We start from the raw sequence: 13,289 nt of genomic DNA on the forward strand, positions 1-13,289 counted from the left end.
TCCCCCCTTGGCACAGAGTGAGGCCTGCCGGCACCCACACCGAACTCGGAATCGAGCAGGCAGGGACACAACCCCTGTCAGCATTGGCACTTACTTGCTGTGTGACTCTTAGCAGGGAAGGTGCCTTTATATAAAACAGGCATAAAAATGTGCAAGTGCTGGGGAAGGTTCTGCAAGAGGGGCAGCGGAAAGAATTAGGGAATTGCCAGACATTTTCCCATCCTTCTAGCTTTCTACAAAACCCCATCAGTTTTCCCAAAATAAACTATGCCATCTGCCAGTATTTCCTATGACAGAATCACACATAAAATCAAAATTACTCACTAAAAACTCATCCCGGATGAAGAACTTGGCTCTTGTGACTTTGGGGTCTTCTCCTGCATCTGGTGTTGCTGTTCAATTAAAAAATAAATGACATCAGAAACATGAAAAGCAAACATTCACCTACTTTTCATAACAGAAGATTTAATAGAGAGGAAGTAGTCCTTTGATAGAGAAATTAAAATGTTAAATATCCACAGACAATTCCTGATGGCAATTCTAAAATGGAAGCATACTATAAAACCTGACTCTGCATTTAGCATATTTTAGGAACCTGAAAATTGCTGAAAACATTGCAACAATGTCACCGGTCACATCATAAAGAGGCTTACTCACATCCACAAGTTTGTTCATATAGATACAAACCAAGTGGGAGTTAGGGTTTAACTTTTACCAGAAAATATGACTAGAAAAAGCAGCTGAGCTGTTCAGTTTCTGCAGCAGAACAGCATCTCCTGAGTAAAGCTTCTGCACGAAGGAATTTGGATTTAAAAATGGTTAGTCTAGGATTACACTTAAAAAAATAAGAGCATCAAAAGATCTTTTTATGTATTTTACTTCCAGGCTCCAAATCAGCAGAACACTTAGATTTACTGACTATCAAGGTGCCTTAGATTAAATTCTTGTGGTGTGGAAGACTCATTGGTCAGCACTATTTGTTGGCATATGAAGTCACCTCTGTCCAGGCCATGTAACAGCTATGTTTACTCCAAGTCTAAAAAACAATACGATGAAGAGATAGTCTATTCATTTCCCTTCAGAGCGATTTCACCTCATCTAGGATACCATATTAGATATTTGTAAATGTAATATGGTGAAGGGCAGTAATTACCAGAATATGGAAACATATTTTTTACTCTTAGCTAAAGCACTTGGGGTAAACATTGAGCAGCAGCATAATCAGCAGCATCCTAAGAGTTCAGTGCTGCTGACCTTAAAGAATGTCAGCTGAAATTAAGGAACAAATGAACTACTACAGGTTAAAAACAGTGAGCTGCTTCATGTCTGAATATTCTGGATCACTCTGGATATCTGCTGTGAGATCCCGCTGAGAAACACCAAAAGCTACTTTATTCTGACAACTGGCTTACTGCAAATTTACCCAAACTCTGTATATATGTGGTGTATGTCTGGGAGAGGAAAATTTGAGTGATGGTGAGAGATGACTACTTCTGGAAGCCCTTAGCCTTAAAAAATCGGCATCAGGTTAACTCAGATTTTAGGACAGCTTATATATCCTCTCCACGAGAAACTCAGCATCACAATTCTGAAATTCTAGACCTGAATGAAAGGTGAAAATAGCTTATTACCATCTTCACATCTATAACCTAAGCTGATGCTGATGGTTAGTGGAGAAGGAAAACCTCTTCTGAGAGGTGACTGCAAGCACTATGCCTGGGGCATCACTGGGGGAAGCCAGAGGCTAGTGGTCAGAAAGTGCTCATTTTATCACTTTTGCTAGACGCAGACCTGAGTATTTGCGAAGCCCTCTGCCTGATATAAAACTGGCATAATAACAGAGTTTGCTTATGCAGTATGTTATGGTGCAGGAATCATACTTCTAAGAAACCAAATCCGTGCTAATTGCTCCATCATCACAGCTCTCTTTGTATTTATTGATGTGGTTTTGCTCCATTAAAGTTCCCTTGCCTCTCTGCTGGGCTTCCCGTCGGTATTGGCAAACACTGAGGTTTGCAGTGTTGGAGGATACAGAACGGCTGCAAAAGAAGCCTAACAAATCTCTAACGAAGTTCAGCATCGTGGAAGGTCCAAACGGGAGCATCTGACTGGGGCTTTCCTAGGGCTGGAGGCTGTTCCAAAGCAAGGGAAGCCAGGTGCTCTGGGGCCAGCCCCCCCCCAGCTCCCCCCGACACTCCTCACAGCAGCCAGAGCCCCTTTGGACCCTGCCCACGCTGGGGCACCGCCGAGGCACGTGCTGCCGGGATGCTCCTTGCCTGACTGACAGCTCACATTAAGGAATGGTGTGGGCTTGTGAATTTGCCTGCATGAGTGTGAGAGACAGAGAAAGAGAGGAACTACGGGCTGGGCTGTGCTAAGTGAAGAATCTTACCATCTTCAGGTACAGTATAATGCGCATATTCAGGAAAGTAATCTTCGATTTTTGATTTCCCTGCCAAGACTTTTTCAGCCAGCATGTCCTGTTTATTCAAGAACAAAATGATAGAAATGGTCCGTAACCACCTGTCAAAAACAAACCAAATGTTTGTGTTATTTCTGACATGTTAATCAAGATCACGTCAATAGAAAATGTACTGGCTATCCCTGCACAGACAGAGTGAAGTAGTGTGGAACATGCTTCAATGGAAGAAAAAAGAAGACCTAAACTATTGTTTCGATTGGGTTGCACCTATGCTGGTTGGTGGAAGTTCTGCAAACACATTTAAAAAAACTACCGTAGACATTGCTGAAGGGAGCAGTGTTCAATATTGTTTTCTAAATTATCCTTTTGATATTGAGCTAGGAAAACAATGACATTTCCTACAAGCACCAGAGTCCAAAACCAGGCACTACTGTCTGCTATATTTGGTTTTGCTGAAGCAAAAGAAAAAGGCTAGAAAGCTGCCTTCCCTCAGACTGCTCTGGCTTAACGACTGGTCATCCACACAGATACCCTGTCTTTTAGGGTGGCCTGCATGACACCTGAATCAAAATAAAATAATCTCTTTTCTTTCCCAATTAATATCTAGTCATCACTGTGATGATGTGCCTTTAGCACCTGAGATTAACATTTTTCCTCACTCTACCTTCAGCCAATTCTCACTGCAGAGCATTCTCGTAGGTATGTGCTGAAAACCTCATTATCTTGTGTATTGTTTTAACTTATTGTCTACCAGGAACATACTTAAGATTGCTATTTGGCCACACACCTATAATTGACATGCACTGTGGCAGAATGGCAGTTTAAGGGCAGTCACAGTTAGATTAGATCTGAAATATCATCCCACAAGGCAGAGAAACTCTCTCAGAGACGAGTCTTACGAGAGCGGCTGCCCACGTGGGTATCGAAGCCCCCCCCCAGCCGGTGAATCGAAGGCAACGCCAACAGAGAGCTGCTCCGGCTGCTGCGCTTGAGGAGGAGACGAAATGTAATTTGGAGGATGCTGCTCAGTCTCGGTCGAGCAGCACGCTGACGCTGGGAAACGGTCTCCCTTGCTTCCCCCACGGCAGCCGGCGTGGGGGCCTCGCCCTTTCCAAGCTGTCCCCACACCCTGTGGTGTTTTGGCGGCAGCTGCAAGATGCAGATGCCCCCTCCCCGTGCCACGGCCTCTGCCAGGGAGAGGTACGCGCCACGGCGGCACCTGGCGACCCGGCCCGACCTGGGGGGTCTCCCCGACAGGGGTCCTCTTTTGTCAGGGGTTGAACTGTAGCTAAATGTGGGAGGGTGGGTGGGAAATGCGGTATGTTTTACCTATTATTCCAGATACTTTTGAAAAGGTCCAGGGATTCCCGTAGTCTGTTTGTGTTATTGTCTTCCCTTATTACCATGTTGTAGCTGCTGCAAGCCACAACAAAGATGATAGCTGTGACATCTGGGCAGAGCACAGAGAAAAAAGAAAGAAAGGAAAGAGAAAAGAACATCTCCATTATTCCAGCACATACTCCCAGGGGTTACGCTGCCATTACTCCCCAATCTGCCAAAAATACCCAAAGAAAATATCTATAACACTGGACTCCTGTATTAGTGACACACTAAGTGCGAATAAATACTATGCCATTCACACCACAGAGACTAAGCTCAAAATTCAGACTATTTTTACTTACCATTAAAGCATTGGATCCATTTTCTTCTCTCATCTCTCTGGCCACCTACATCAAACATGCTGTTAAAAAGCCATAGGATGTTATATCACTTATGTGCACTAGGAAAGTCACACGTAACATGCGGCACATGGGTTCAGTTTAAAAGTCTGACAGCCCCAAGGATAGTGGCAGTAAAATATTGCCCGAAGGGGAGAGGCATCTGCTGATGCTGCTCAGCTCCACCTGTCCTGCTCTGCCAGGAGAATGCTACTGAGCCCAAACCTGAGAAATAGACTCGTTTCCAGGGCAAGTATTGGCCCTTCCAGCCCACAGGATTCTGCACATGTGGCATGTAAGGTTGGACCTACTGTACTATGAACAAGGATAAGTTTTGGCACATTTTGAAGCACGGTGGGGAGAGTGCGCCTCTGTAAGGAGGACGACATGTGGGCAGCTCTGCCCCGCCAGTGCTGCCACTTTTCTAGGCAAGAACCGGTGAGTGAAGACAGCCCAACGGCAGGTGTGTTACAGAGATACAGTGCAAAACTTCGACAAACACAGAGCCCTCCGGAAGAAGGGAGACATTTATCTCTCATTGTTCCACTGTATGAAGTCTGACTTGGGCAGGATTCCCACTGACTTCTGTAAGATCTTATCCTCAGAAGTATTTTAAGTTTACAGTGCTGTACCAAGGAACCAGTTAGTGAAAACAGACACAGAAAAACCCACCCCAGAGTATCAGTAATACATATATCTAGTATCACCTCTTTTCACAAAGTATGAGGCAGTTTTACTAGGACCTAGAGAAAGTGAGAAAAACCCCCGAATCAAACAAAAAAAAACCCAAACAAGTCCCACCTTACACTTAACTACACCAAGCATACATGAGCACATACACCTGAACTAAGTTGTTAAAAATTATATGATATTCATAAATTATTACTAATAGACTTACTGGAAATTTACTTTATCGACTTGAAATCTTGTTTCAAAAATCCCTGATGTCAACACTCTGCATCTTAATAGGTCCTGCAAATGAGAACACAGAAACTGGTGAGCAAGGTCTTTTTTCTAACCTAATTTTGTTTTTTGAAAGTGCAGAATATTATTTTCCATGAAAGGTCTTAAACATTTCATTTAACTGAAGTTCAGTCAGACTTGCTGGTAAACCTTCATTTGTCCATACTGACACAGTGGTTATACACAAATATAATCTTTGCCTTTTGGCTTGTGCACACTTGGAAAGCGGAAGACTCTATACATGTTCTCCTCAGTGCACACTGAAATCTGTTATTGGTGGTCATATAATTTTGTATGTGATGTGGATAATGAATTCTGAAGTTACGTAAAAGTAAGAAAAACATGTTATTCGTGTTGTAAAGTCAAGTACTCAAATGTTAGAAAACTCAATTTACAGTTGCCCAGGCAACCTTAATTCTGCCCTCTTTTGTACTGAATGAGACAGGAATCCTGACTGAGTAATTAAAGTTCTGCTACAGAGCACAGGGGAACAGAATTTAGGTTGTACATAAATCTGGCATTTCTTTCTTATTTGTCAAATGAGCAATACTTTATGGCTTAAATAACATTCTTTTAATGATTAAAAAAAATAATAACTTCCTAGATTCTCAAAGGAAGTAGGCAAAAGCCATTTATTAGGCACACCTCAGCCAACTAGCTCATCGTGTGCCCCTGTCATCACCAGCAGCGTTTTTAACCCTGACTATGCCAGCACCGCTGCTCTGGTGGTGGGTGCAGAGCAAAATCCGGGGGCTGGAGGGAGCTGTCAGGTACCTGATGGTGAGGAACCCCCCTGAACAGTCACCTCTTGGCAGTGCCACTTGCCAGGGGAGTGCTCCCTTCCCAGGGCACAGCAAAACTCAGCCACTTTGACAGTTGCCTGAACTCAGCCAAATGCCACTTATTCGATTATTCTAGTTATTTTATACGTTATGGCCATTTTCTGTTGCCTGCTGACATTTATTTGTTATTGGACTCAGCCGTTATTTTGTGATAGTTCAAAAGAAATTAAAGAAAGCAAGAGAAAAAAGGGAAGTAGTGATCTCTGCCAATGAATTCAGCCAGACAACTGATTCAGCATAACAGGATGAAAACCCAAAAGGAAAAGAGAATTTCTCCTTTAGAACAATTTCAGGCTGCCAAATAGCAAAGGCCTCTTCTGATCTTTGGAGACATGGGGCGTTCTTTCCCAAATGAAATATCAGGAAAAACTTCTAGATGATGAATGCTCCAGGTGGAGAAAGGCCTCCCAGGTACAAACAGGCCAGCACTAACATAAATAATGAAAGCAAAAAAGAGGTTTTGCTTCATTGACTTCTCTCTCCAGCTGAGTCATATCAATGCTTAAAATCAGACCATGAGGTCTAGACAGAGTAAATCCCAGTGCTACTGCTTTGGTCTGAAAACGTCTTGAGGGCTTTAATAATTGATCCTACATTGGGTCGACTATACAAGTTTAACCTTGTAACACAATGCATGCTCCTCTTCACTGCCTTTCGTTTCAGGATACGGTCAGAGTAACTGGACAGGCTTGTGGTTACAGAGCTGAACTACTTCTGAAGGATCTGGCTCTGAGCTCTGTACTTCCATGTGTGACCACTGGTAAGTCATTTCAGTTCTCTGAATGAACAGTGAGATCTGGCAATTGTATTTCTTTAAAGGCATCCACCCGTTATACACCTTGCATGATTAGACTGAATTATCCAGTGCAGGGATTCTCTTCTGCCACCTGTATTCACAGCTTATGACGTGGCCCACAACCCTGGCTGAGACTACCAGATGACAGTGGGATAACAGCACTGAAAAACAATAACCCTTGAATAACTTCGCTGAAGAGACATCCTGCCTAAGAGTTCCACACAGCCTGAGCTCAGAGAAGTCGTGTGCCACGGCAAAAGCCCCTTCATACCTCAAGGCTTCACCTTGAATGTGTTTGTCCTGAGAGGACTCTACCAACGTGCATCATAACACCTAGGAAAGAAGTGTACAGTCCTGCAAACAAGGCTTAAATAGAAACTATCTTGTGCATAGGACATGGGCACAGGCTGGAAAGGTGTCTGCATGCCCGCAGAGAAATCCTGGAGGTCTGCTGCTGCCCCTGGTGCTTTCCCGTGGATTTGGACACTGGACCCCACTGCAGGCTTCTGCCTCTGAAGAACCCAGCTGACAGACATGGGAAGACTCCCTCAGGGTTTCCACTGCCTCTGCCACTGAAATAAAACACTGCTTCTGTGTAGCGAAGGCTCGTGATGGAAACCATAGGGTTCTACATTCATGTTTTCTGTTCCTTTGGCTTTGTTTGCAGAACACAGAATGGAAAGCAAGAAGAAATAACAGATGTGTTACAGCAATCACAGACCTACATACAACAACAGTAAAAGACAAGCTTGCACCACCAAAAAGCCTCTTCTTCTTTAATGTGAGTTACTTAAACTGCTAGATTGCATGTGGATATGATGCAGTATGCCCTATTTCAGCTGCTGCTGGGACTAAAATAAATTACATAAAGAATCCATACAAATGGGAGTCTTGGTTCTGACCCCACCCCATTAGTTATACTAACCTGATCTGTGGGTGTGTAGTCATCCATGCTGACGCTGTCGATTCTTTCTAAAAAGCTAGAAGAAAAACAAAATGCACTTAGGTATGTAAAACACTGTCCAATGTAAAAATTTTCACCACCTTTTCTGGTTTAGATTCCTGCTGCAAAGTAAGAGAGAAGTCCAATGGTAAAGGTATGAATCCAATGATTTACCTACAGTGATTAAGGTTACATTTTCAAAGTCAAACAATTTTTTACCCAGACTCTGTTTCAATACAGCACTTCTACACTTACCATTATGCAGTACCAACAAGTTGTCCAAATGCAGTTAAATGTTATAATTCTGTGAGGTCCACTAAAAAATACTAAGACTAACTGTGTGTCGTAACACTATACGATTGTTGAGAAATATAAAAAGATTCAGGAGGTTAAAAAAGAAAAGGGTTGCCTTTATTTAGCGTATTGCTAATCTAGCACATGTTAGGTTAATTACGGTCTCAGTAACGTTAACACCAATGCTTGTTAATAATATCTACAAATAGCTCTGGACCCACATGCTGCCCTCAAACGCTGCAACCAAAGTGTAAGAAGTAGAAAGCAGAACTGACACGAAGCAGAGGTTAACCAGCCTGACTCTTTATGCTGCGTAAGGTGAAACAAAAACTTAGAACTTCAGGGAAGGGCAAGAGAAAAGGGAATCAGGAGAAAGGGGGGGAACCACATTCTCCAGTTATTTAAAAAAATATTTTCAAGCTTTTATTCCCTCCCAGAACATGTTAGAATGGCAGTACTAAGGACTTAAAATGAGATTTATAGTTATATATATCATATGCAGCTAAAACAGGCAGGTTCTCCTTTCTCACTTTTGCCCATTTATTTCTTAGTTTCATATGAGCCCAGCTGGCTCATCTTCCCCAGACTGCCCATATGTCTTAGAAGCTTTCTTGAATTTCTGCACTGTTATTTGGTATTTGGCAAGTGAACAACTCACCAGTTGATTCATCCTGCTACAATATTATCAAGATTGCTTTATCAATTGGCAAGTTTTCCCCAATTTTACTTGGGTGTGCATGATGGAATCTACTTACTTGCAGCGGGAAGGACAAAAACCCAGTGAACTCTTGAGTTACGATGAGACTCATTGCTAACACAGGGGTCACACACACTGACTAGTTGAAAAAATACCCCCCTAAAAGCTTGTTTGTAATTCTCACACCACTTTCCCACGGATACGAACTGAAAGGAAAAGAAAATACGCTGCATATATATTTACTTACACTATTTTTCCTTTTTGAACCTCCATTGTTATAACAGGGAAACAACATACAGTATCTACAGTTAGAATACCCAGCTTTTCTTTCTGGATAATCAAAGCGTGACAGCTAAGCATATTGTTTAAAAAAATCACTGCTTAGCGCAACACGATGGGTGGCTGATAAAAAAACCATATTGAATAAACTCTAAAGAAAAATATTTTTTTAATAAAACCTCCTCCCTTGCCAAAAGCCACCATAAATTTCTATAAAGACATAAAAGCACATCTTAATAGTCAGCTACATTCACCATGAGAAAGTTGCTGTATTCCAATCGATCACAGAATCACAGAATGATTTTCATCACCTTGAGAATACTGATTAAGCAAAGTTTAACTTCAGTTATCCCCGCAGTTAATGCAGGCACAGGAGCAGAGTGAGGTATTTTTAACTAGCGCACCTATCATTAACAGAACTCTCATCTCACACCTGCAGCACATGAGATGAAAAGAGAAGGCAAAAAAGCCCAATCCAAAAATGTCTCCAAGCTGAATCTCTTCCTAAATGAGGAGTAATTTTCTTTAATACGGCAGGCAGCACCCCTCTGTTTCCAAGTCCTTTTCAAAGTTTTCTGTCCAGTTTCTCTACAGTTTGATCAGATAAATTCTCTTCAGTAAGATAAAAGGCTAGCAGAGGGGTAAATCCTGGTCTCTGAGAGCAGTAAGGTGGCAACACCAGCAGGTTCAACAAGTCTGCAGAAAACAGGCAGGAGCCTGAGGGAGAGCTAGCAAAGTGCTGCAGGTAGCGTAATTATTTGCACATCTCGGGATCACTAAATGCAATAGAAGCCAGAGGAGAAAACACTCCTCAACTGTGGCCGACACAGAAAATGCTCTGGTTAAAAAAGCGAGCATTTGTGTGCAAACATGGCTCCATCCCAAATCTCACAAGACAGAGTGAATCTGTGATTTTCTTGCAGAAGCATTCCTTCTGGAGTTTGTGTCTAAATCAAGAGATGATACATCTTGTCTCCCCAATACCAAGGTCGTGTTGGCAGAATTTATCCAAAATGATTAAACATGGTATTAATACCAATTCACATCTCTCTCGCCTATACAACAACCACTCCTGAAAGGTTATTGCTTGTTAGCGTTTGCGTTTTCCAAACAGGCAAACTATGGTAAGGAATAGTGGAGTGAGTAATGCAGAGCTACACTACAAATGATCCATGGCAGGGTTGGGAATGAGACTGTCTCCTAATTAGATGTCCTACGTATCAGCCCAAGTCACCTTCCATTTAGAAACAGTCAGCCTCCTTCCGGTAAAAGGATCCGTTTCAAATACCCTAAACCACAACCCCGCAGTTAAGAGAGAGTAGGCTCTGACAAACACCATGCACCTAAAAATTATCACTTGACATAGCAGCCGTATTGTTTTATGCTTGTAAAATTGCTGGCCACAGCTATCATTAGCGAAATAAATGCAATAATTTACAAGGCTGTACCTGCTACCCCGCTGTATCAAGCTCCAGCGAGATCACTAGCATCCAATAAATCAACATGCACCTACTAGTAGGATTTGGCCGAATTCTGTAGTTTTACAGAAAATTAACCTTGTCAGTGTGTGATGGACAGACTTCCTTAGATTTCATTTGCAACTACATTAAATGTGCACTGAGATTTCTAGATGTCGAAACCCAAAAAGCTACACTCCTACTTTTTCAGAATAAAAACAGTTCTTGAATATCCTTCATATAAGCTCCTTACCTGGCTAATTAGCACAGTATAAAAAAAATAGCTCTGACAGGCAATATACACAGTAGGTACAAGTAATGGATTCCCGATGAGATAGGGAGTCAGTACTGCCTTGTTACTAAATACACGAACTTCATTCTCGTTACTGTACAGGAAAACTGGAGTAACTTTTCTAAATTGCTTTCCAAAGAACATTACTTTCTACTAATCCTAATTGCCTCTAATAATTATGTTCTGGCATAATACACATTCTGGCATAATACACACACATATATAGATGTAAATACACACCATATTTTAAATTTAGATGACTAAAATTTCAATTTAAAGGGCTCAAAGTAGGAAGATATCTCCTGACTGCGGCAACACTCATGTCTCCGCTCAAAGAATCAGTGTGAGTAAAACACAGTAGCAGAAAAATGAGTAAGAATGGACACTAGTATCACTTATTCCCTCTTTTTAGAGCCTGTTTTTTTCAACTCAGGGATAGAATTATTTCCACAGAACTGTGCATTTCTACAATACTGACAGGTCTTCTAGTTATGCAGCTTTTACACAACCCCAAACTCAGGACTTCTGTGAATTCTGCACTGACTGTTTTGCATGCACGTGAACTTTAAACTCATGCATTCAACTCACCTGTGAATAAAATGGTAACATATGATACAATATTTATATTTCTGCTTCACAATTGTCATTTTATTTATAAAGGATTTAGTCAGATAATTAGTATGACATTTAGGTTCTTCTTAATTTTATGGTAGGATGTTTTACATTTCCTTATATGGAACAGGACAAATTGCCCTTTTTTAAAAAATAAATTAGGCAAGATATATTGGAAGGAAGGTCTCCACTGCTCTGTTCGGAAATGTAGTGGTTTGGTTTGCCAACAAATTAAAGCAAAGCAAAATGGACTGATAAAGTTAAAAAAACCAATCACGAGCTACTGACATTATTATATCTATTATTAAGCCAATCTGTAGTTTTATAAATATCTTCAGTGAGTTTCCTAGGAAACTCAGTTGACACTTGGTTTGACAAGCAATCTCTAAATTTTATATTATGCAAGTTGTGAACACAAAAGTACAGGTTTTATATGTGCCTGCCAGTGCATGTGGGAACTATCAATAAGCATTATTCTCTTCGAAAACCATGGCAATTTGAGCAGCAGTAGAAGCTATATAAGAATGCCTGAAAAAAAGGATCCATAAAGGCACAAATAAAGAGGTAATTGCACATGAAAATCCTTTTCTCACTGGGTAAATCACCATGCAGCTCTGTATAGATATTCTGACCCCACAAACAAGATCACAACCAAAAGAAAAATCACACCTTGAGAATAATACGACACGAAACCCATGCCGTATTTGTAAGTGTCGTTTGCCATCCAAAAAATTCGAAAGATGAAATGCTAAAGTGGAGATCAATACAACAAACTACACACTTTAATAAATCTTAGTCTACTTCAACCATTCTTTATGCTCTCACCTCAACATTTCAAAGGCCTTGCATCAAAAATTTGCTCTGGAAAACAAGACGACAAACCCACATCAAATATGCTTGTCTCTACAAGAAAAAGGTGACGTAGAAAATCTTTAAGGCTGTAGCTTTAAGTACGCAGAGTGAAGAATCTCAGATTTATTCTCAAGTAAGTTGTTGGGATCAGCAAACCTTTGCATGGACCATTAAGAGCTTTGCAAACTCCTCAGCCAGTCTCAAAAACCAGCAGAAGCTCCATAAACTACTATATGAAATCATTTAGGACCAGGACTTTGAATTCCACCCTCTTTGGATTGCAGTAAGCCACAGGTGAGGCAGATATTTCACAATAAGAACATCTACCCCAGGTCTCCAAGGAGCTGAAATGGAAAAAAATACCCTTTAGTTTTCCCTCTCCTGTTACAGTTTAACAGGGATATCAAGTTCTGAACTTTTTTCACCTCTTCTTTCGAAAATACATATATATAAATCAGGGAAGGGATTACAATTCTGTTAATTCTTCTTGCAATATTTGAAATAAGAAACTATGGACTTCTGGTTTCAAGAATAACTTAGGTTCTACAGTTGGGCTTCAAGAAGCCTTACATTATCGTGATAAATTTCCTGGTAGCTGAGAAAGACATAACGAAAGCAGCCTCTAGTAATATTCTAGTCTAATGGATTAATTTTCCCCAAGTCATTTGCTGAAAATACCAGCAGAAATCCCTCAAAAGATATGGGTAAAATTTAACAACTAAGGATTTTTTATGTCAAATTTAGATAGCTATGTAAAATACATCTTCCATGTGTGGGTTTTTTCCCCTCTCTTCCTGGGTGCCACTGTGCAGTCGGTTCCCAAGAGGAAGGGACAGAGCAGCAAAGGCAGGGCCAGGCACAGGTGGGAGAGGCACCGAAACCTGTTTTGGATCTGCTCTGGCTGCCCTGTGCTGCTCTCCAGTTTTTAATGACCAATTCCCACAGAAGCTCTTACGGAAGAAAACACCCAGTGCAAACACTGGGGATGCGACCGAAACTGTGCATTTACTTCGGAAGGGTTAGAAGTCGAGTTTATCGATGCTCGTTTTCAGCGGTTTTGGCGTCTCCTAAGAGCGCTGGCTGCCCAGGCCTTCCCTGCTGCTCCCGCAGGTTAAAAAGCAT

The 13,289-nt window shown here is 41.4% G+C and overlaps 1 protein-coding gene across 1 annotated transcript in view; it reads right to left on the minus strand.

Moving 5' to 3' along the window:
- Positions 1–7,715, minus strand: part of GNAL (guanine nucleotide binding protein (G protein), alpha activating activity polypeptide, olfactory type) — a 14,671-nt gene extending 6,956 nt beyond the window's left edge. The window contains exons 1-6 of the mRNA XM_009866284.1: positions 7,667–7,715; positions 5,039–5,112; positions 4,105–4,163; positions 3,752–3,872; positions 2,393–2,523; positions 325–392 (exon numbers count right to left, since the gene is read on the minus strand). Of these exons, the coding sequence (XP_009864586.1) occupies positions 325–392; positions 2,393–2,523; positions 3,752–3,872; positions 4,105–4,163; positions 5,039–5,112; positions 7,667–7,693 (480 nt within the window). The 5' untranslated portion in view covers positions 7,694–7,715. The remainder of the gene's footprint in view (positions 1–324; positions 393–2,392; positions 2,524–3,751; positions 3,873–4,104; positions 4,164–5,038; positions 5,113–7,666) is intronic.
- Positions 7,716–13,289: the final 5,574 nt, after the last annotated feature.

This window comes from Apaloderma vittatum, unplaced genomic scaffold (assembly GCF_000703405.1).
Source record: "Apaloderma vittatum isolate BGI_N311 unplaced genomic scaffold, ASM70340v1 scaffold15653, whole genome shotgun sequence".
Taxonomy (NCBI): Eukaryota; Metazoa; Chordata; class Aves; order Trogoniformes; family Trogonidae; genus Apaloderma; species Apaloderma vittatum.